This window comes from Callospermophilus lateralis, chromosome 13, assembly GCF_048772815.1.
Source record: "Callospermophilus lateralis isolate mCalLat2 chromosome 13, mCalLat2.hap1, whole genome shotgun sequence".
Lineage (NCBI taxonomy): Eukaryota > Metazoa > Chordata > Mammalia > Rodentia > Sciuridae > Callospermophilus > Callospermophilus lateralis.
This window is the reverse complement of record NC_135317.1, coordinates 23161336-23185969: the sequence shown is the minus strand read 5'-3', so window position 1 is coordinate 23185969 and position 24634 is coordinate 23161336. Positions and strand designations below refer to the sequence as shown.

The 24634-nt window shown below is 40.2% G+C and overlaps 2 protein-coding genes across 2 annotated transcripts; one reads left to right on the top strand and one right to left on the bottom strand.

The window, feature by feature from the left end:
* The first annotated feature begins 3684 nt into the window (after positions 1-3684).
* Tubal3 (tubulin alpha like 3) lies at positions 3685-10542 on the top strand. Its single transcript, XM_076831770.1, has 3 exons — positions 3685-3709; positions 8326-8478; positions 9602-10542. Exons 1-3 carry the CDS (start codon positions 3685-3687, stop codon positions 10540-10542), a joined length of 1119 nt encoding a protein of 372 aa, XP_076687885.1.
* Positions 10543-19410: 8868 nt separating this feature from the next.
* On the bottom strand, positions 19411-19914 carry Ucn3 (urocortin 3). Its single transcript, XM_076832446.1, has one exon. It carries the CDS (start codon positions 19912-19914, stop codon positions 19411-19413), a length of 504 nt encoding a protein of 167 aa, XP_076688561.1.
* Positions 19915-24634: the final 4720 nt, after the last annotated feature.

Sequence of the window (24634 nt, the reverse complement as noted above, 5' to 3'; positions counted from 1 at the left end):
GAGGCAAATTTTACTCATCTTTTCCTCCACCCAAATTTCTCAGTAAAGTCTTACTACAAGAGAAGAACTTTTAAAATAGACATTTGTTTCTTTCAGTACCCATTCGATGTTGGAAGCAGATTTGGATAGGTTCTAATCTGTTCATCTGTAGCTTTGCTTCTCTCAAGGTGAAGGTAGGTTGGTTTGCAATCCTTCACTGCTGTATTAAAGCTCTGAAGCAAGAAACTCTCCTTTAGTTTTTACATTTGTTTTTGAACCACTATGCTTGTTTTTCTGTAGAAATCAATTGCTTAATTTCCATTTATGCTTTGGAGTCTCTGGGGACTTCAGACCCAGGCTACTATTGCTAGGATCATAAATGCGTGGCAGGGTAAAGTGCACAGACACTTTATTTGCTCTCCATTTCTTTGAGTATAATAATGAATATTATGTTTACAATAATTCTGTTTTGAGACCATCTCTTAAAAAATTTTTGTCCTTTTTAGTTTTACATGACAGTGGAGTCTATTTTGATATATTTATACAAACATGGAGTACATCTTACTCTAATCAGGATCCCAGTCCTGTGGATGTGCACGATGTTGAGACTGACTATGGTGTATTCATATATGTACATAGGAAAGCTATGTCAGATGCATTTTCCTGTCTTTCCTATTTGGGAACCATCTTCTAAGGCCCACTTCATCTGTAATCTCTTCTATGGATGTAATTTTAAGTATCTTAGAATTTTTTGTCCTTAATCAAAGCAATCTTTAAAACTGATTTCATCTCTAATTATCTGTTGTACTCTCTCTCCAGCATTTTACAATTTGTTAATTTTTTTCTCTTAAGAATTATGCCTTCCAACAAGAGGAATACGTCTAGTAATGGAATGTTCTGTATCTTAACTATAAATGCTATTATTCTGGGGTGATGTTTTACTATGGTTTTGCAAGATATTTCCTCAGAGGGCAAATGACTAAGAGGTACATGAAATCTTTTTGTATCATTTTTTAGAACTGCATATGAATCAACAGTGATCTCAATCTTAAATATTTAATTAAAAATTATGCTTTCCTAGTAATTCAAATAAGCTGGGTAGCAGCATTCATTGATGTGCTGTGACCTGTCAGTGTTGAGATTTTGTGGACATTTTGCAGTCTTACAGTGTTTCATACTGTGACTAGTATTTTAGCAGGAGGGAGAGGATAAGAGAAGACTAAGGTAAACATGGTCTTCTACACCCCTGGACCCAGTTCTCTTATAAACCCAGCTTCCTCTAAAGCCAGCAAGAGGCTTGTTGAACCAAGTGATTCCTGCTGAGTTACAAAAGGACAGTATTACTCTGTTTGAACCACATGAAGAGCAGTGATGAATTTTTTTTTTTTTTTTTGTTAGTGATTATTTTTACTGTGAATCCTGTGAGCCATGACCTCATTTGGGTGGAGTATAGGACAGGGTGATGGACAGCTGCGGAAGAGTTAGTGAGAGAAATGTACATGTAAACTTTACTGATTAAGAGGCTCTAACGATGTGTAAACAATGAACACTCTCTTTCCCCTTTCTCAATTTTAACTTAAATTTGGGGAAATAAAGCTTTGATCTGATTACAGTAGCTAATGTATTCATAGCATTTAAAGTCTGTCAGGTGGGAGAGGAATGAAAACTCTTTGCAGATAAAGGCATTTGAAGAATGTTTGCAATGGAATGGGTTGTTTTGATTTTTATCTACCAAACAGAAGTAGGAATATAAATTTAAGGAAGGTGTTTTCAAAGTTAAGTTCTCAGCCTTTATCATGAGACTGACAGTTACACAGAGAAGAAACAAGAAGGAAGTTCTCCTAAACACGTAGCTTGGACTTCTCTTGAAGAAGGCTGCATTATGCCTCCTGAATCCAAGACACAAAGTACAAGGTTTTGAGGCTGCTGAGCATGAACAGAGTCCAAGTCAGATTGCAGGGGTGTGGCCAGTCAGAACTTGCTCTCTCCTATTGAGAAGAGGTCTGTGTTGACCATGGCCAGTGATTGATGGGGAGGTCCAAGGTTTTTTTATAGTGGAATCTGACTTTGAGACAGTGCAGTTATGGAGCAGCTCAGGGTTGCCCCTCGGCTGACCAGGTCAGACAGCTTGAAGGGCCTGATGATTTGGAAGATAGGCTCCTCCTTATCTCTCTGACAAGGACTTGTTCTAGGACCACTGGCAATCAAAATGTAGCAATATTAAAATCAGCAATTGCTGTGACTTTAGATTTCTGGGATTTAACCTTTTCTTTTCATCTCATAAAAAGTAAAATAATTTTGCCTGCTTAAATTACTAAAAAAGTTGTTTGATTTAAAAAATGGGATGGAAGCTGGTGAGAAGAAAATAGTAAGTTTAGATAAGAAAAAAATTACTTACTATCCAGATGTAACTAGGATTAATATCTTGATGCATTCATTTTCTGTGCCTTTTTAAAAATGGATAGAGCATCATACCCTATAAATATAATAATGTGTCTCAGATGCTTGGTACTTGATTTTTTATCTTAAGCATTTTCCACATATTTTTTTTGGTAAATATTTAAGAATTATATGATATGCTCTTTGATTGAAGTAAAATTTTTAAAATAAATATCTGAAAATAGATGAACGCAAGTAGATTGAATAGATGGTTGACCAGATTGGTTCTTGGTTTTCACCATTATAAATTATAATATTATGAATGCCAAAATCTTTGTTTTTCAGGGCCTCTCTTTTGTAATTCATTTGTTTATGCCACTTGCCTATTTATCTAGCATATGTCTTAAGAGTTCAAAAAAATCAGGGTATATGCAATTAATTTATATATAGCTCTTTATACAATACATATTTGTATATATCAATTTGTTATGGTATAGAAGTTTTACATTTTGGGATTGATAAAGCTATTATATTTTGTCCTTGGCAAAGTTTCTACTAATTTTAGCTTAGACTATTATTTCTTATATAGAGCAAATATGCACAATAAATATAAAATTTCAAGGTCTGAAAAGATAACCTCTTTTATTTGTCTGTGATGATTTTTAATACCTGGTAAGACTGGAAATTGATTTTGGTTTTATTCCTTTACAATAACTAGCTAAATTTTTTTCTGGGTGAGTTGGTATGACACCAACACTCACATACTATGCATACACATACACATACCCATTTCCCCATGCATGCTCACATGTATACATACACATACTCATAGATTATATGTATTCTTAACTGAGTTTTAACTCAATGTACAATAGGTACTTAACTTATATTGTTGAAATAAACTTTCTAATAGCATTTAAGCCAATGGTTCAGTTGTCTCTGAAGTTTAGCTTATGAACTCTGGTCTTTGGATTCCATCGGACACTTTTGATTATCATTAGAAGATATTATCTGTGGGCTTTAGCTTGATTCATCTGTAGTTAGAAGTGCTGAGCAACAGTGCAGTGCTCATGGTCTGTGTGCCTAACTCACTGTGGCTTATTTCAGAGGGAGTGCCTTTCCATTCACATCGGTCAAGCTGGAGCCCAGATTGGGGATGCTTGTTGGGAACTCTATTGCCTGGAACATGGAATCCAGCCAGATGGCATCATTCTTGACAGTCAACAGGATCAGTTGGAAAATTCTAAAATGAAGCACATGAATGCATCTTTTGATACCTTCTTTCATGAGACGAGGGCTGGGAAGCATGTGCCCAGAACACTGTTCATGGACTTGGAACCAACCGTTATAGGTAACATAAGGTTTATGTTCTAGTGTACTTCACCAGGTCCACAATCAAACAAATCAAATAGGCAGAGCATGAGATTGTACTAAGCCATCTGAACAGAATCATATAAACCTTTTCCAAATTTAGAGCCTCATTTGATAGTCATTTAGGGTGATGAACATGACAAACATACCCAAAGAGGAGACTAGGTCTTTTTATGTGTGTGATGAAACTAATTAAAACCTTGTTAATTTGTCTGCTCATGTATTGTAATAGAACACTGAATTTTTCCTGGATTTGTAAGCCTGCTGCCCGCAGCTACTGGCAAAGAATTTGAAAGTTTGTCATTATTTTGCTTATCGAGAGTAGAATATTTGAAGATAATTTCAAAGCAGCAAGGAACCAAATAAATATTCAAATTATGGGGGGGAAATCAATACCAATTTATGATTACTAATGGTAGACTTTGTTGTATCTTGGGAAAACACTCTTGAGGGCTAGAGAAATGGGGCTAGAGAAATATTGGAGAGAGAAGAGTTTATACTGACATGGAAAACAACTAGAGAGCAGGGCAGATTTGGGTTTGAGATTGTGTGTCAGTTATCTGTTCCTGTGTAATAAATACCCTCAAACTCGGTGGTTTAGGGTTATAATCACTATGTTGTTCATGAATCTGCAACTTGGTGGGGCTCAGAGAAGACAGATCCTCTTTGTTCCACAGGGTACCAGCCAGGGAGGTTCAGATGGGAGCTTGGAAAAAGGGGATCTACTTTATTTTTTATTTTATTTTTTTTAGAGAGAGAGAGAGAGAGAGAGAGAGAGAGAGAGAGAGAATTTTTTTAATATTTATTTTTTAGTTTTCGGTGGACACAACATCTTTGTTTGTATGTGGTGCTGAGGATTGAACCTGGGCCGCACGCATGCCAGGCGAGTGCGCTACCGCTTGAGCCACATCCCCAGCCCCGGAGATCTACTTTAAAAGAGGCTCACTTACATGGTTGGCAAGTTGGTGCTGGTTGTAGGCTGAGATGTAGGCCAAGCATGCATGTAGGGCCTTGGTTACTCTTTGAGATGTAGGCTTTCTGTGGGCTGCTTTGGCTTCCTCACAGCATGGTGGCTGGGTTCTGAGTGCAAGCATCACATGAGAATAAGAGAGAAGACCACGGCACTTTTATCACCTAGCCCAGGAAGTCATATAGTGTCACTTTATCTATTCTGCATGGGTTGAGGTAGTTAACAAAGATCCACAAGGGTGGGGGGAGCATATGAATGAACCCTACCTACATGCAAGATTGGTGAGATTCTAGAAGCACATGTACAATGGGAAATATTTTTGTAGAATATAGTCTACCTGTAATAGAAAAATAAAGGCCATTCACACTAGATTGGAGTTGATTTCCTTGAAAGAACAGAGACAAAAAAAGTGACAAACTGATGGGGGCAGGTTGATTGATGTCACTGAGTGAGGGGTGAGGCAGACATCAGGGCATAAGGGTGTGGCAGAGGAAAGCAGAATGTTTTATTAAGAGGAGTGGGTTAGAAATGCTGAGGTCAAGAGACCCATATACAAATTCAGTATTACTCTGTAGATTCTGTGAAAGAGTAAAAAATAAGAAATTACTGATGCCTTTAAGAACAGATGAGTTGGTCATGGTGGCACATGCCTGTAATCCCAGTGACTTGGGAGGCTGAGGCAGGAGGATCACAAGTTCAAAGTCAGCCTCAGCAACTTAGTGAGACCCTGTCTCAAAACCAAAAAATAAAAAGGGATGGGAATGTGGTTCAGGGTTAAGCACCCTTGGGTTAAATTTCCCATACCAACCAACCAAAAAACAAAACAAAACAAAACAAAACAAAACAAGTCACCAAACACCACTACCAACAAAAAACCCCAAACAAAACAAAGAAACCCCACAATACCCCATAAGCCCCCCCCCAAAAAAACACCAAAAAACAAAAAACAAAAGAATCACCAGATGAGACTGGTATGGAGGCTAAGATAAACAATTATGTTACAGTGTGACTCAAGTTATAAATGCCTAAAGATAATATATAAGTTTTTATGCAAGACCAAGGGGAGTTTGCAACTGTGAGCCTTAGCTGGAATCTAGTGTTCCAGGAACGGAGGCAAAGTGGATTATGTGTTTTTCAGTGAACTTTGGTCAGTGTAGTTGAAGGAGCAATGTGGATTTGAAGAGGCTAAATCCAGTTATCATGGACATCACAGCAGGTATTTTACCTTTTGTTAATCAAAAATGCCAGGCAAATAGAAGGATTAAGGCCCAGGATCAGAAGCTGAGAAAGTCAAAAGACAGGAAGGTAGCAGCAACAATTGGAAGACATTCCCTAGTCCTCTAGGACACAGCTCACAGGGAGCATGATTTTCAGGGTCTTGAGCCAGTTCAGACAAAGAGACAGAAGAAAGTGTTGCAGGATTTAGGGGGAAAGCATTGGTTTTCCTTGTTTTATTCAACAAATAAGAGTGCCTTAGACATTCTAGGCACTGTTCCTGACATTGGATATGTGTGTGTGTGTGTGTGTGTGTGTGTGTGTGCGCGCGCGCGCGCATGTATCTCAGTCTCCATGGAGACAGCATTCAAGTGAGGTGCAGACCAAGAAAAAACCCAATAAACAGTTTTTCCGATGATGATAAGTGATCTGGAGAAAAATAAAGCAAGGAGATGAGGAGGGGCATATTATGGGTGTGTGCACAAGGAAAACCTTAAAGAGAAGGAAATGAGAACATAAAGCCTATCTTTTTGGAAGAGATTAGACAAGACTTCATGGACAAAGTGATATGATATTGCACCTGAGTTCTGAAGAATGGGCAGGGGAATTTCAATAATTCATGGGTGAGAGTAAAAGAAATCATGACCACAGACACATTCAGATGCTTGGGAGTATTGTTTTGGCTTGAACCTGAGGAGGGCGTTAGTGTACAGGAGTTATAGGAGCCTTAAACTGGAATATTTCTTTTATGGCAGAGAAGTATCATAATCTATTGGTGAAAAAATGTTACAATTGGAATCTTAGAAGGCAAACCATGGAATCTCCATGAATAAGATGTTTGATTTGTATTTGATAGGAAATAGAGGCCAGTGAATAGTTTAGATTTGGGAGAAAGGCAGATTTAGAACCATAATTTAAAGGTTAATCCCAAGACTTATTCATTAATGTACTTGGCACCTGCTATGTGCAACATAATGACACAAATAGCATGGATTGAAGAAAATTATAAGATTGTTGCAAGGGTAGGAAGTTATTAAAACTTTTTAGAGTTGAGTTGTCCCTCAAAATTTCATGTGTGAGACAATGCAAGAAGGTTTAGAAGCCAAATGATCAGGTTATGAGAGCCTTAGCCTACTCAGTGCATTAATGCACTTGAATGGATTAACTGGGAAGTGGCTGTAGGCAGATAGAGTGTGGCTCTAGGGGCCATGCCTTTGGGGTTTATGTTTTGTCCCTAGTGAGTGAGAGCTTTCTCTGCTTCCTGGTGCCATGAAGCTGCTTTCCTCCGCCACACCCTGATGTCTGCCTCACCCCTGACTCAGAGCAAGGAAGTTGGCCATCCATGTCCTAAGACCTGTGAAACCATGAGCCCCACATAAACTTTTCTTTCTTTAAAATTTCTCTCTTCAGCTCTTTGGTCACAATGGTGAAAAAGCTGACTGAAACAGAAATGTTTTTCAATGTCGGCCTCACTGAATTCCAGACCAACCTAGGACTTGATCCAAGAATATATTCTCTCTTTGTAGAATTTTCTATTGTTAGTAGATTGAAGATGCAGATAAACTCATGGAGGAAAATGAAAGATAGCTGAATATTTTTTTGGTTTTCATAAACTGTTTTGTGCATTCATCCTTCCTGCATTTGAGTCACAGGGTCCTTTGAGTTTGTCGTGATTTTGTTGTTAAAATCTCTTATAAATCATACTGATTATAATTTAGATTGGTATACTTTTCATTCTATTTCAGCACATAGTTGGAGATTTTTAGAGAGGAATACTTGTCTCAAAATTCTAAAGCATCATGGAGTATTGAATGGGTTGAATAGTGTCCCCTCTAAACTAATATCTACCTGTAACCCCCAAATGTGACCATATTCGTAAATGGAGTCTTGCACATGTAGTTAGTTAAGATGAGGTCATGTTGGATTGGGTTAGGCCCTAAAGTCAAAGAATTGTGTCTTCCACAGGAAAAAAGAGAAGAAGAGGACATGTATGACAGGCAGCTACCACCCAAGGATTGTTAAAAGTCACTAGAAGTTGAGAGAGAGAGAGGGGGGCGGGGGAGAAAACGGATTCTCCCTAGAGGCTCCCAAAGGAACCAACCTTGCCCACAACTTGATTTTAAACTTTTGGCTTCCTGAACTATTAGAAAATAAATTTTTGTTGTTTTAAGACAAATTTGTTATGGCAGCCTTAAGAAAATAATACAGGGTATACGGTAGAAAATATACTTTCAACTTATATGTAAAAGATTCTACCTTTGTCTAGATTAAGAAGTGCTAGTTCTGAAGTATGTTTGTTCTTTTACCACAACACTGGGGGAAAGGGTGGGGACAGTATGGAGCCCTGTGAGGATCAGCAAAGGGCTGACAGTTGAACTGCACATGTGCACTGACTACCTTTCCCCCTGCAGATGGGATCCGTACAGGAAAGTTACGTTCACTCTTCCACCCAGAGCAGCTTGTTAGCGGAAAGGAGGATGCTGCCAACAACTATGCACGAGGTCACTACTCTGTGGGCTCCGAGATCATCAGCCTTGTGCTGGAGAGGATCAGAAAGCTGGCAAGTGACCCCTCTCTCCTGGGATCAGGCCATACCTGGGCACTGGTGGTCTGCAGTAGGATGCACCAACATTATCTACAGGCACCACCACGGCCACCTGATCCTTTCATCTGGGTGTCTTTGTGGGTGCTCAGACCTGGAAAAGGGTCCCAGTGTTGGCTTTGATTATACCTTGTTACATAAGAAGGGTGACAGAAGGCTTTTACTTACTAGGTGGTCCCATCTACCCTTGCTTCTACTAATGCAGGGTTTATCTTGCTATCAGAGACTTTTGAAGCACTCGGAAGCACGTAATTTTCCAAGTCACCACTGCTTATGAAATTTATAGGACATAGATCCTACACCTGGAGATTGGTTACTGACAGTTCATTGTTCCATAAGGACCCAAGTCTGGAGTAGGTGGTTTGGCATAATCATTAGGTAACGTGATGTCTGCTACATCAGCGGTGTAGATGGAAGGTTTAGAAGAGATAGGTACTTCACCTACTATGGGGGCAACATTATTTCACTAGAATATGCTGCTCATCACTTTCTTTGTTACTGATAAAGGCCTTGCTTTTCATCATCTACCAATACACTCACTCATAGAGGCTAATGAAAGAGGGTAGAATATCTATGCTTTGCTTATATAGGTTGATTATCCCTTATCTGGAATGCTTGGGACTAGAAGTATTCTGGATATTTTTTTTTTTTCAGATTTTAGAGTGTTTTGCATATGTATAATGAGACATTCCAGGGATGGGACCCAAGTCTAAACACAAAGTTTATTTATATTTAATCTATTCCTTATATACATAGGCTAAAGGTAATTTTATACAATATTTTCAGTGTCCCTATGTTTTGGCTATAACCTGTCACCATGAGATCAGGTATGGAATTTTCCTCTTGTAGCTTCATGTTAACACTCAAAAAGTTTGGGATTTTGAACTTGGGATGCTCATCCTGTAGTAAAACTCAAAAGAGCTTCCACTTAGGTATACTACAAAGTAACTATGTTTGTTGTGGAGTTAAAACGTAAACCAGTCCTCTCTGAAACTTGTTGACTTTGTTTTGGGGAACTTGTTGTGTCTTCCGGTTGTGCAACGATTTGGCTGCATTCTCACATTGCATGCACTTTTCCTAGGCAGAACAGTGTAGTGGACTTCAGGGATTTTTGATTTTCCGAAGCCTTGGAGGAGGTACTGGATCGGGATTTACATCTCTCCTAATGGAGCAGCTCTCCGTAGAGTACGGCAAGAAGACTAAACTGGAATTCTCTGTCTACCCAGCCCCTAGAATCTCCACTGCTGTAGTGGAGCCTTACAACTCCATCCTCACCGCCCATTCTACCATGGAGCACTCAGACTGTACCTTCATGGTGGATAATGAGGCCATCTATGACATCTGCCATCATAAACTTGGTGTTGAACGCCCCTCCTATGCAAGCATCAATAGGCTGATAAGCCAGGTGGTATCTTCCATTACGGCTTCCTTTCGGTTTGAAGGACCCTTGAATATAGACCTTATTGAATTCCAGACCAACCTAGTACCCTATCCAAGAATACATTTCCCCATGACAACCTTTGCCCCCATCATCTCTGCTGACAAAGCCTACCAAGAGCATCTGTCAGTGCCCGACATCACTGCTGCTTGCTTTGAGTTGTCCAACCAGATGGTCAAGTGTGATCCTCAGCTTGGGAAGTACATGGCCTGTTGCTTATTATACCGAGGAGATGTGATCCCTAAGGATGTGAATGCAGCGATTGCAGCCATGAAGTTGAGGACCTCTGTTCAGTTTGTAGATTGGTGTCCAACTGGTTTCAAGGTGGGCATCAACCATAAGCCACCTGTGGTGATGCCTGGAGGGGACCTGGCCCGGGTCCAGAGAGCTGTCTGCATGTTGAGCAACACCACAGCAATTGCAGAGGCCTGGGACCGGCTCGACCACAAGTTTGACCTCATGTATGCCAAGAAGGCTTTTCTACACTGGTACATCACAGAAGGCATGGAACAAGGGGAGTTCTCAGAAGCCAGGGAAGATCTGGCAGCTCTGGAAAAGGATTATAAGGAGGTGGGGCTGAGTTTCTGATGTAAATAGGACTGGTGGAAACAATGTGAAGTTAAAATGTCATGCTTTCTGTTCAAGCCATTATATACTTAGTAGCTAGAGTTTTCCATACTAGAAGAAAAATGAAATCAAGTCAGGCAAGAACCTAAATTCCATGCTAAATTAAATGGGTCTTTATTAATAATGCACGTATATTTCCTTATCTATGGTATAATTCATCTCTGCTGACTGGGAGCCTTCTGGGGAGTCTTTGAACTGGGTCATGTCTAGGTGTTTTTTTTTTTTTTTTTAATTTTAGCTTTTATGTTAGAATGGAAACCTGGCTTTCTTCTTTGCTTCCTTTAACTAAGAGAGTATTGAACCCTGAAGTTCATGCTTTTCCTTTTCTGTGCCTAAAGCGGAAAAACACTCATATTGATTGTGAATGTTATTTCCCCTGTATCTCTATTTTGTCTGTTGATTAAATAACACATATTTTCAGTCTGTTTCTTTTCGTTCCTTCCAACATGGTTTAAGGTTTCCATTTGCTTTTCATTCAAACAAACCAGAATTCTCTTGGGTCTTTATAAAATTTGGTTTAGTTAAAATGCAGATTCTGAGCTTCACTGGAGAGGGTGCTGAAGGAGAACCCTGGGGCTGGGAGGGGTGTGATCCAGGGATCTGACATTATAAAAAACACTGTGAAATCAGTTCTTTGGTATTGAACAGTCTCATTTCAAACAACAAAAGTGTTCCATAGACTCAATAGCTATGAATGCACTGAAACTGCCAGGGAGATTTTTACAAACCATGATGTTTAGTCTGACTACTATTGGAAATGAAGGTGAATTAGATATTACAAAGGTCCGTCCTTGGGCTTAGGTACTGTTCTTGGAGTGATTGTGGCAGATCATCAGGAGCCTCATCCATCTGTTCTGTTTAGCTTGCAGTCCTAGCTCTCCAGTTGTTCACTTTTGACCTCAACCTGGTATATACTTTGGCCCAAGTAGGCATCTGAAGGTAGTAAGTGCTCAAGCCACAGCTACAGGAACACAGTTGTTTTGTGAGACTTCCCAAACCAGAAGGATGCCACCCCGTTTTTTGCTCATACCACTTGGACCCAGGAAATGACCCTCCATTATTTGTAAAAGGGACTTTAATTTTTAGAAGAGTTTTAGGTTCGCAACAAAATTAAGTGTAAAGTAAGGCCCTCTATTTGTAACAGTTGCCCGGGGGGGGGGGATTCTATCTTGTTCTAAAATAATCATTCTAAGAAATGACCCTCAAGAATGCCACTTTGACAATATACCATATTGAATATTTTTCAACTGAAATCTTTGTCCTCTCGGAAGCCAGTGACCACAGGTGCAAGTGATATCTAAATACCCTTGAATGCCTGCACAAATGAGCTGCAGGCATTCTCAAATTTCTAAGCACTGGCTGGATCCTTTTGAGACTCTACTTCTAAGCCCTTCTTTCAAGGGCTTTTTTAGATCTGACATTAAGTCAACCTCATGCCAGAGTTCCATTTGGAACATAGGCCCTGTTAATTCTTAGATGTGCCAGGATTTCAGGTATGTAGCAGAGAAAGGAGCATGACTCTCATTCTCGTGTCTCTAATTTGCAGTGGTCAAATATTTGGAAGAATACTAAAAATTTTTTTTCTCTAAACCTAAGAAACAATTTGGTAATTTTTATCAACATTTAACACAGCTTGATAGTGGACTGTCTGAAGTGTGGAAGAAAACCTTCTTCAATTGCAAGAACGTATTGTAGTGTCTGCATTACTGGGTTGTGGGGGATCCACTTTTCAATTTACCTATGTCTCTTATGTTTGCATTTAAAATATTATTTCTCTTAGTAGTAAATAAAGCTATTTGATGACTTAAATAAATACAATGGACTTTTCGCATACTTGTGAGTTTTAAGATAATGTTTCTTAAAGAGTGGTCCTTAAGTCTCAAATACTTTTCTTTAGATATTTGCATTAATTTTATTGCTTAATGAACAATAGGGAAGACATATTAGGAAGGGTGGATACAAATCATGGCACTGTTGCAATTATGTGACCTTGAAATAGATGCTTAACTTCTCTATACATGAAAACCCTCATTGTGGACAAGGTGATTTCCAGAGCCTTTCCAGTTCCAAGAGTCTGTGAGTCTAAGATAATGTCGGTTGACTCTACATGCCTTACATAAGTATTACGTTCATGTATTTATCAACTTTCTATCTTTCATGGTTCTTCTTTATTAGCTCGTTAAATATTCTTTCTAAACATTCTTTTTGTGGATAGCCCAGAGATGACTACCTTCAAACTTAACATTAGCATCTGTCACGCAATAGCACTTCTTCTGCTCTCTGGAACCTCTTTTCTCTCCTCCTGTCCTTTGTGTATTGTTACCTCATATTTTAATACTACATATATTTTGAACCCCACAAGATATTATTACTATTGTTTAAACAGTGAGTGTTTTTGCTTAGATTTGTCCTCACAGTTAGGCTCTCTGATGCTCTTCATTCCTTTTTGCATGACTATATTTCCATCTGGGATAATTTTCCTTCTGACATTAAACAAAGACAAAACCACCAAGCCACCCAGAAACCAGAAAACAAAAACACCCTCCATTGTTCTTTTAATGTGGATCTGCTGTCAGAAAATCATTTTAGTCCTTATTTTTCTCTAAACATCTCATGTTAACCATCTTGGAAGGATACTTTCTCTGGTAGGTGTAGACTTCTAGGTTGACAGTTGTTTTGTGTCAGTACTTTAAAATATGTCATTTCATCATCTTCTGCTTCTATCATTTCCATTGAGAAGTCAGTTGTCAATCTTGTTGCCTCTTTGAAAGTCATGCCCTACTTTGGTGTTTAATAGTGAGATGTGCTCAGGTGTGATTTTTATTGTATTCATCCTACCTGAACTTTTTAGAACTTTTAGAATTTATGGCTTTGGGAAATTTTGACCAATAATTCTTTAAATTTTGTTTCTAACTGAGTTTTTCCTCCTATTTTCATGTGATTACACAGGTTAAATCTTTTTACATTGTCCCATGTAAATGTTTTATTTTCTGAGATCATTACTTATGTTTTCCACTCCTATCTTGCAAGAAACCTTGATCTTTCATCTCTTTTGTATACCCCTTCTCTTTTTGCCCATTGATTTATTTTTTCCCCTTATTTATCTAAGTTCCTCCATTCAAAAAGTCAACATAAGGGCTGGGGTGGTAACTCCGTGATAGCATGCTCACCTAGCACGTGTGAGGCACAGGGTTCGATCCTCAGCACTACATATAAATAAAAAATGAAGGTATTGTGTCCACATACAACTAAAAAAAAAAAAAGTCAACGTAGTCTTTTTTCTGGATTCTGCTGTCCCTTAATGTACTGTTTTTATCTATCCACTCTGTCAAATTTCCAAAAGAATATATGTTTTCCTTCCTTACTTCATCTTCTGCTTGTGGGCCATCCTTTGTAACTGGGTTTCTCCCCACCCCCCCAAGCCTTCCTACTGAAATGATCATCTTGAAGATCAATGATCAGACCATTTGTGTCAAAAATAATGATCTTTTTGGCCTTAAGATTTCTGGACCTTAGTTTTTGGTCATTTTGGTGAAGTCTTTCCTTTGACTCCTGTGACATTGCTTGGTGCGCTTTCTGCATTTAACATTTCCCCAGACTCTTATTCTACATTGTCTTCCCTTTGTGGATAAATTTTTGGTCATATTCTGCCCTTATTTATTGTACAGCCACTTATCTCCACTGAGCAACTTTATAGTTCAAGCTGTTATTTTTCCTCTTAAGTCATATCCTGAAAATTCCACCTACTCGCTGGGCCTGTTCTCCCCGATGCTTTACCCAGACTTAAAATTCCATTTCTTTCTGAAAAAACATTATTTTCATCAAAAAGAGATCCTTGTTCCTTATTGTGTTCTTGATCTCATTTGTTTATGCCAACATTTTTTTCCCAAAGCAAGTTCTAAACAAGACTGTCATTTTTCACTGACCCCCTCATTTCTACATAGAATTAAGTGCCACGGATTTGACTTCTGGAATGTTTTCAGGATCCATTCACTTCCCTTTTTATACAGGTCATCAAATCCTCTCACCACAACTAGCACTAGTATCTAAATGCTTTTCTGCCTTTCCATTTGTCTTCCTAACTCATCCCGCACGCTATTCCATGGCTGAAAATTCCAAAGCACAACTTGGATCATTTTGCTCTCATACCCAAAGCTTTAATGATTCTCTGTTGCTGAAGCCCACTTTCCAGCACACATTATTCTCTCTCGCCTCTGCTCTTGCTCCTTTTCCCACTATGACATGTGATGTAATTCCTACTTCAAGGTGCGGTTCAAATGTCACCTGCTCCATGAAGCCTCTTGGGACTATTCTTTCTTGTGTTCTCTTAACAACCAGAGCTGTCTAGAGCATCCATGCACTCGTACCCAGAACTTCTGGATGGTTGAGATACACTCTGGTTTCTCTCCGTATATTGAAAATATTGTAGTAAGTACTCATTGATGGTTTATTTCCACTTGTATACCCTATCCAGTGATTCACAGTTTCATTAGTTTTTTTCCTGTTTATTTATTTTGCACTACAATTCTTAATACACCATTATATAATAATTTGTCATATCTCTGATTATATATAAGGTATGTTGACACCAAATTTCATTAGGTTTTTTAAAACATGAAATTTTACTTCAAACTTTGTTTAACTTACATGTTGTTTCTGGATTTAGCCACCGGAGGGCACTAGTGAGACACTTAAGTAACTGCTCAGCAGGCACAGCTGTGGGCCCTTTGGTGGGGGGGCTGTGTGTGTGTTCTGCGTATGCTTGTGTACGCGTACATTCATATACCTCCAGAAAGAGACTGGCAACTTTTGCTTTTCAAAATTACTAACTTACTCCGCTTAAGACGAAAAACCTAATTACTCCTTAAGCTTTTAAAGTCCACTCGTGAATCTTACTATTTATGTGTAGTAAACTTGTATAATAACTTTCAAAGGGAATATACACAAATGTTTGGACCCTTTTACAATCTTAGGTTAAGTACTCTTAACTATTTAAGATTGAATATGAATTTAATATATTCTCTTTTATGGAGTTTGACAAACTCTCCCAAATACCCTAAGTAATCCTTTCTAAATCTAATAGTTTAAACTATAAATATGGTGAATGAGTATTTAAGTATTCCATTTAAGTATTCCAAAACTGTCTATAAACTAGCTATATATTTTTAAGATCAAAGTGTAAATGTATTTATGAAATTTATTTATTTTAAAATTGAAATCACAAGACTGAATATGATTCTATTGTCAAAACCTCTTAAATATTAAAATACTGCACTTTAAATGCCAAATACGAAGAGCTTCCTTATCACAAGGACATCAATACATCCGTATCTAATTTACCAACTATTCACTGAGCACCTGTCACATGCTCATTGCTATTCTAGACACTCCAGATACAACACTGACCAAAGCAAAACCCATCCCTGCCTTGTGGAATTGATGCTAGTGGAGGTGGGAATGGAAGAAATAAACATGAAGTGTATGAATACACCCAATTCCATTGGCTACCCTTGATGGGTGTCCTCTCTTACACAGTTTCCAATATGTCATATTGGAAAGTTGCAGGATAGGCACCTCTCAGCATGTGTTCACATAGGCACACATAGGAATATGTGTGGTTCTTTACTCTATTTCTAAAACAGAATAAATCCCCCACACAAAAAGTCTGGGGCCTTTGTGTGTTGCCACATTGGTCAATAATTTCTTCTGCAGAATTCAGTCATGTTTAACTGAAAAAGACCCTAAGTAACCCCCTTCAGACCTTTAGAGACACAATGCCGTTGACTTGGGGATACAGACATTGGGTAATTGGCTAGGCTTGATCAGTAAGTAGATAATTAAATTGTTCATGCACATCTGCCTTGAGGAGTAATTCAAAATTGTGACTTAGAAAAATGGCAGGTTATTATACACCAAGAGTTCGTGAAAGTCCCAATCACAATGTTAAATTCTGTGTACCAAGAGCTTACTCTATCACTTGCTGGGTTTCAGGACTTGCTATAGTAAAATGCTCCCTGGTCCCAGCAACTTGCCATTACACTGATGTGTTAAGTTCTTGCTACTGGAGAGGCTGTTCCTGTTGGTGTATCTGTCCTTCCCTGACTGAGGAGAAGGGAGGGGATGACCAGAGGTTTTTTTTTTTTTTTTTTTTTTTTTTTTTTTAAATCCTTTTAGAACAATGAAGATTGCTCTCTCTCCCTGCCCCTCCCCAAAGTGTTACACAGTAAAGTCAGGGGTAGCAGATAAAAGTAGCAGTGGTCTTTGGATGTGGCCATCCCACCTTCCAGCATTGTTGATATTTTTTAAAAAAATTATGTATTCATTTTAATTAGGTATATAAGATATTTTTATGAACACATGCTGAGAGGTGCCACTTGCTCTCAATTAGAGCCCAGTGTGGTGGGCAGAACTGTGGAATGGGTGCTGTCCAACAGGAAATCTTGAGCTTTCCTGACTACTTGGTAGGTTTCAGTTTTGGCCCACTTTTCTTGTTCATCAACCATCTGCACACTAAGTCATCTGTAAGATGCTGAAAGCCAATCAAATACCAGCCCCACCTGCTGGGTTCATTGTCTTGAATCCCAGTGTCTGTGTGGTGCTCTTCCAGCTGGTTCTACTATCTAGTTCACTTGAGTCTGCTGATAGCACTGGGAGGTGGGGTGATTAGTGTTCTCGATGCTCTTTGTACAAATTAAGGGTCAGTTTTTCTTGGAGGAATGAGAAAGGGTTTGTGGCTGGGCAGATCTGACTGACATTTAATAGCCGGGTTACCTTGGATACATTTCCTAAATTCTCTGGGCTTCAATCTCTACCTTTAACGTGGAAAAATATTATGGCTACATTGAAATAAACTTGAGAGAATTAAGTGAGATAATGCTCATAAAATACCTATCAGTGTTCTTGGCACACAGATATTCAGGGGAGTTATAGGACTTGTTCATAGACACTTAAAGTGTAGATGAACAGAGACTCAAAGAATAGGTGTTCTGAGTCTCAGAACATGATTCTTTCTGCTCTACTGTGTGTGTTTTTTCCATGGTAGGACACAATAGTTATGTTGGTCTTATTAAGAGATGGGGTATTTAACATTTCAATTTTAACTTTTTTTAAAAAACGAAATTTAAAGATTTTAGCAATGCCTGACAGAAACATGATTATTGGGTTATAGGAAAGACAAATTTGCGGTTTTGATAAGTACTGCCAAATTGTGTCTCTATGGTTTTACCCCTACCAGCCAGCAGGGGAGGAGGTGGCCATTAATTTCACCAATGGGGAATATTGTCAAACTTAGGGACTTTTGCTAGCACTGCAGGTGAGAAATTGTTTTGCTATTTTTTTGTGGTGCTGGGGATCAAACCTAGGACCTTATGCATGCTGGGCAAGCACTCTACTACTGAGCTACACCCTCAACCCAGGAAATTGTTTATTAGTGTAGTTATTAAGAATGAAATTGAGCATCTTTTCATATATTTGAAAGTCATTATTATTTGTGTGTATGTATGTGTGCTTGTGTGATCTATTCGTGTCTTTGTTTATTTTTCTTTTGGGTTTGTTCTTGTTTTTTAGTAATTATATATTTGTTCAAAAACCCATTTTTCTTTTACACAAGTGGCAAACATTTTTCCAAGTTTATTGTTTATTTCTCTTTTGACTTTGCCTCTGGTGGTGGTGGTGATATTAGTTGCTGGTGTGTGCTGCTTGATTATCATTTTATTTCTTAATGATTTGTCACTGTGCAGAAGTGAGAGGGACCATAGTCTCTCCTCTGGGAATCTGGCCCCTAGGCTTTGCTGCCACTGGACGGGGGTGGATGGGTTAGCACACTTGCTAATAACCATTTTTATTGGAGTTTTGCTCATATTAACTGTTCTCTTCTGAATTCCATATATATATATATATATATATATATATATATATATATATATATATATATATTTGTTCACATTAATTGTTACCAGTTTGCAATTCATTGTTTGCATACTCCCTGGTGATCTTTGTGGTATTTGGTTGATTTGTGGATGGCAAAGCTGTGGCTCAGACATCAGTATTGGCCCTATTACCCAGCACAGCACCGGGTGGGTACTGTGGGTTCAATGAGAATTCAGTAAAGAAGCAGTGGCCTACACCCTAGCAGGAGTTTGGGATGTTACAAACTCCCTCTCTCTTTCAGCTCCCGGGGTGTAATGGAAAACGGATCCCAGGCTGTGTCCCTTGAATGGGATCTGGCCAAGGAGATGGCTCTGGATAAAATGACAAAAGCTGATTGACTCTCAAACTTTCCTTTACTTCTTTTAAGACCTCTCAGAACCACAACTGCCTGTCCTGGGAGCAATGAAGGATTGACTCAGCAGGACCCTCCCTCGCTAGCCGTTTTTGTTCCAAGCCCAGACTTTGGAGGAAGAGGAACTGAAAACAAGCCAGGAGTTCAAGAAGCCACTGGTTTTAATGGGGTGAGAAGGTAGGGAAGGTGGACAGTGCATCTCCTGGTCTCTGCTGTGGCAGGGTTGATGTGGGGGCGGGAGAGGAGCCCAGGATGCTCTCTCCTCAGGCCTGGGGTCAACAGGGAGGAGCTTGGAGAGGAGTGGGAGAGCTGTGCCTCTTGCCATGGGGAAGGAGAAAGGAGACAGAGTACAGGGGAGACTTTAACCTCCGACGTCTGAGAAGGTTAGACAATACTGCACTTCTGTGCTTATGTACAGAGGAGAAGGGAGACTGGGTTGGCAGCAGGAAGGATCAGAGGGGCTCAGCAATGAAGCAGCCTGTGAAATACAAGCCCCCAGTGTCCCTGTCCCCCACCTCTGTGCCTGGCGTGCTGTCCAGCCTCTGCTGCTACTTCTTCCGCCCAATCTGCGCCATCAGGTGGGCATTGGCAGCTGCCTTGGCCCGCAAGTTTTTGGCCTTGGCGATGTCGAAGAGGATGTTCATGATGTTGGTGGGGACATCCAGGGACAGGGTGAACTTGGTGCGCCGGTCGCTCTTGGTCTTGTCCTGGTACAGCTTCCCCTTGTGCTGGGTTTGGGACAGGTATTTGTACCGGGTGTTTCCAGCTCCACCCCCACCCCCAGAGCCTGGGAAAGTCCTTTTGTCCTTGTCCTGCTTTTCCTCCTCCTCCTCCTTCTCTTCTCCTGAAGACGGGTCTTGACTGGGCAGGTAGTGGAAGCTCCTCTTGCTCAGCGGGGCCATGTCCTCCCACTGGCTCTGCTTGACCTCAGCTTGCGCTGTACTGAGGCAATTAAAGATGGGCCGGGCTCTGTAGAACTTATAGGAGAGGCCGGCTCCCGGGTCCCCCAGGAGCAGCAGCAGGAGAAGCAGGAAGTGAGCTGGCACCAACATCTCTCCCTGCAGTAGAAAAGAGGGATGTGGGGAGGGGCGTGAGAAGAGCTGAGACCTCAGAAAGACAACAAGCAACATCCAATGGTGTGTTGTTAGTGTTCTACTCAAAGATCCCCAAAGCATGGTCCTTAGATTGGCAAGAGCAGCATTGCCTGGTCTCATTTGTTAGAAAGGCAAACAATTTTCAGGTCTTTCCCCCAAACTAGCAAATCAAAACCTCTTGGGCATAGTGACCTGTTTTAACAACCCCTGCATGATCTGATGATCCCTAAAGTTTGAAAACCATCACTTTACTAGTATCTAGGTATTTTGTTTAACTCAGCTTTTGCGGATAGTCAGTGGCCCTGAAAGGGAATAAGAAATATGTTAATGAGCACTTAGTAGCCTAACTGGGTTGATTGGCATGGTGAATATGGTGAAGAGATTTTTTTTTTTTTTTTGGTACTGGTGATTGAACCTAGGGGTGCCTAATCACTGAGCCACATCCCTGTCCCCCAACTTTTTTTTTATATTTTATTTAGAGACAGGGTTTCACTAAGTTGCTTAGGGACTTGCTAAGTTGCTGAGGCTGGCTTTGAACTCCTGCTCAGCTTCCCACAGAGCTGGGGTTACAGGAGTGCATTACAGGTGTACATCTGGCAGGGACACTTTTAGTTCCCTCCTCATTGGCAAGGCCAATGGAGTACATTCTTACTGCTTCATGTCTAGGCTGAGTATCTAGTCACTGTTTCTGAGGCAGATCTTCAAGATGGGTCCCCTCCTACACTCTCCTAGTTTCTTCAGAACCATAAGCTTTGTGAACTTGGTTGGGTTTATTATAGTTTTCAGGAAGCAAAGTCAGTTTTGTATCTATGTGAGACTACGTGCCTCCCAAAGAGCTCCTAAGTTCTTCAGTCCCAGGACCTCCGTCTGAATAGATACCCGTGTGCCTGGTTATTATTCCGACTGAGTGAGGGTGATGGTCCAGAGTCAATCAGAGCAGCTTCTGTCTGAGGATGTGTCCTTCTGGGTGAGGCCACACACCTTCTTCAGGTGCTTGTTCAAGGAACTTGCTGTCCAGAGTGAGAAGGAAGTGCTGAGAGGCACGGGAAGATCATTGCTTACAGTGACCATTTGAATCTATTTACTTATTGATTTTAATAAGAAGCCCAGGGCTGGTGAATACCCCTCCAGATCAACACCCCTCCAGAGTTCATACTGTTTGGGCTTTAAATCACCATACATTGCTGTTGGCCCACCCCCACCACATCAGATAGGACTTCAGCTTTCCTTTTCACCCAGGAAGAGGCCCCGTGTTAAGCTATCCACGCTCCTCTTTCCAGTCTTGTTTACAATAACAGCACAGAGTTGTGCCAGGTCATCAGAATTAGGCTTGTCTGTGGCCACTGGGAAAACTGTACCACGGGTGGGCAGAATTTGCCTCTGGTGCCCTGGGGCGGAACCTATCTGTACCTCAGTTCCCTTTGCCTGGTCTGTGGGCAAGTTTATTTCCAGCTTATTTACTTCATTGTCTTTCTTTATCATGCATGAGAACAAGTGGGGTCAAATGACTGGATTTTATTTAACCCCCTCCTCAAGCAAACACAGCTCTTCTCAGGCCTGGATGTACTGAATCCTAACATGCCTTGTTCCCTAGTCTCAAGGTCAGAAAGAACCACCTCCTGGACTGTACTGTGAGATACACAGAGTGAAAGGTTCAACTTGACATTTGGGTATTTTCCTTGAACTTGGAATTTATTTAGTAGCTAACTATGGAACTCAGGGAAGTTCTTGACTTATGGGAATTTTAAAACACTAACAAAAAACTGGAGAAGTAAATAAACAAGGGGATTCTCCTGAGTACTTGGCAGTGCCAGGCTGGCGTTGGACTGTTTTGCTTTCTGCAGACGCAGGGTGGCGTAGTACCAGGAGGACCTGGTGGTAAGAGGCCCAAGTTTGAGACCCAGCTCTGCAGCTCTGTTGGTGTGATCTTGACCGGGCCATTTCCCAAAACATGAGTGGGAGGGGACCCAAGCCCCTTTCCGATTCTTAGGCTGTGAATGATGGTTGGGACTAGAACTGACTCTTAAAAAAGACCAGTGTCTAGTTCTCCAAAGGAGGATCTTTTAAATTTCTACTCTTTCATTTGCTACCAACACACACACACACACACACACACACACACAATCTAATAGTCAAAAAACAGCAACAAAAAACACTCCCCCAAACACATGTACATACACATGTATACATATAAGCATATACACGCACATATCTCACACCTATACATGCTTAACACATGCATACACACGTACACACTCATACACCCATATGCACACACGTACACACAAATGCACATACGTGCACTCCCTACTCACTCGGAGAGTGCTCTGCAGCACTTTCTGCTTTCTTAGGACTATTTCATTGTCCTTCCCATCTTCCTTCTCTGGACTACTTTTCATAATCTGTTTGTTCCTTTATTTTTATAAGAATTTGAAGCTTTTTTTTCTTTTAAATCTAAGAACATTTTTCATATTTTATGGCAAAATACATGAGCCTTACTTTAAATAATCCAAATGTGTGCATGAGGGAGGTTTGAGTATGTGACATCCTGCAGTGACACCCCTATATACTCTGGAGTTAGACCTAGGCTTAAATGGCATCTTTTCTTTATTTGCCAGAAGGCCTCGGCCATATTCCTTAGCTTCTGTGAATTTCAATTTCCTCATCTGATAAATGGGGTAACAATAACTCCCTTATAAAGGGCAAGTGAAGGATTAAATTTAAAATGTCCATGTGTGAAGGCTCTTTGGTTGAAACGGGCACTCAATGTAGCCTAGTTCATATCGGTTTAGATGGAAATAATCTCTGAGTCCCCTTAGGAGAAGTTATGGTATGCACAACTTTTTTCAGAGTGTATTTCACACACCCCTGCCCCCCGCCCCCCACAGCTGAGAGTCTGATGTTGCAGGTCAGTGTCCTTACTTTCTGTTCCTTTGGCTGCATACTGCTCTTTCCAACTCAACCTCTGCAGCTCGTTTGCCCTTAACATAGTGCAGGTAAGCAAGTGGTTCTCAACTTCAGAGTGCCCTAGAATCTTGTGAAGGGATCATTCAAACACACACTAAGGGGCCTCATGCAGAGAGTTATTGGGTCAGCAGATCTGGGATGGGCCTGAGAACTTGTGATGTTGCAGCTGCTGCGGGTCTGTGGACCACGCTTCAAGGGCCCCTGTTCTTTGCATTCCAACTCCTCTCTGCCCTCCTGTGACTACAGGCCAGAGTTCCTGGAGGACATTTTTCAGTGCTGGATCTATAGTCTCTGTGGAAAACAGACTTATTCTTTCCTTGAATATTGTGTTCAATAACCAGATTTTAGTCTTTACCAAGTAGTAAGAATCCAGGTAGGTGTTCTGCATAAATCGGATATGAACTATGATTAATTGCTGTAGGCCTTGAAGGCATCTTAAAGCTTGGGAGCAATTTTGAATGGCTCGTGAATCCTGAAAGAGCTTAAAAACAGCCAGCTTAGAGAGGGTTAATACTGGTGAGAAGGTTGTGGAGAAAATAACCATCTCTCTGTTCCTCTAAACCTTTATTCCCTGTTTCTTTCTCAGATCACTATACCAGCTCTTGACTAAATGCCCAGGATCTGAGAGTTGTCACCTGTGAGAGCAGGGGATTGAATCTGAAGACCTTTTTCTTCCCCCTTGATTTCTTTCTTTTCCTAGTTTTGAAAGCAAGCAGTCCCTCTCCCAAAAAAAGAAGGAAATGATTTCTGTTCTTCTCAAGTGAAAGTCTGTGGACTCTGGAAGTTCACAGGAGGCTTTTGAGGGGCAGCCCCTCACCTTGATGTTCCTTCTATTTTCTCCCCAATAAAACATCTGCAGCAAGCAAGGGGAGCAGCACAACAATGTTCTCCCCTCCTGACCTTTCCCCCTCCCCGGGACAGTGCTCTGCATTCACCCTCAACTACTGGGAATTTTCTGCAAGAACCACAAATATTGCTGAGAACTCAGATTACATTTTGTGTCCAAGTCCATTTCAGGGTAAATATTTCTCCTGGGTAAATATTTGTTAAATAAACTGAAATTCAGATTAATATTTAGGCACTCAACTAAATCAATTTTCTCTTTGCAGGACAACTGTTTTAAATTCTCTTTTTAGGTATATAACCTTTCTGTAAATACATGCTATTACATACCACAGAGAAAAAAATGCTTCATAAGGCACACATTTTTAAAAAAATTTTGAAATCATACATACATATCTGGAGTCCATTGAGGGTCTCTGAACATGAAGGAGTTTTACCTAAATACTTTTCTACAGTTTTCCCAGGAAAAACTTGTGAAGGTTTCTCCCTTGCCCTGAGCTAGCCTCTGCATGTATCCCCTGGAAATGCCACTCATCCCAATTACCTGAGAAATTCACGGGGGCTTGGGAGGTAAGGTCCCTTTTAACTTTTCATTTACTTTTTCATATGTTTTTTGGTCAACTTGTAAATATTATGCCTTCATCAAATTAATTACCTTCTAATTTTTCAAATGCCAAGTCTGTCATCAAGAGAAGCTGCAAGAAGAAACTAGAATGTCCATGTATAAAGGCTCTTTGGTTGAACCAGGCATTCAATATCGCCTAGTTCATGTCTGTTTATATGGAAATAATTTCTGGATCCTATGAGGAGAAGTCATAATATGCACACAACCTTTTCAGAGTGTATTTCTCTCTCTCTCTCTCTCTCT

What these genes read in the sequence shown, in the direction of transcription:
- Tubal3 (XM_076831770.1), top strand. Translation starts at nt 3,685, where the DNA reads ATGGACTTGGAACCAACCGTTATAG. An exon ending in CTTGGAACCAACCGTTATAG is followed by an intron (nt 3,710 to 8,325) that starts GTAACATAAGGT and finishes TTCCCCCTGCAG; the next exon opens with ATGGGATCCGTACAGGAAAG. An exon ending in GAGGATCAGAAAGCTGGCAA is followed by an intron (nt 8,479 to 9,601) that starts GTGACCCCTCTC and finishes TTTCCTAGGCAG; the next exon opens with AACAGTGTAGTGGACTTCAG.
- Ucn3 (XM_076832446.1), bottom strand. Translation starts at nt 19,914, where the DNA reads ATGTTGGTGCCAGCTCACTTCCTGCTTCTCCTGCTGCTGCTCCTGGGG.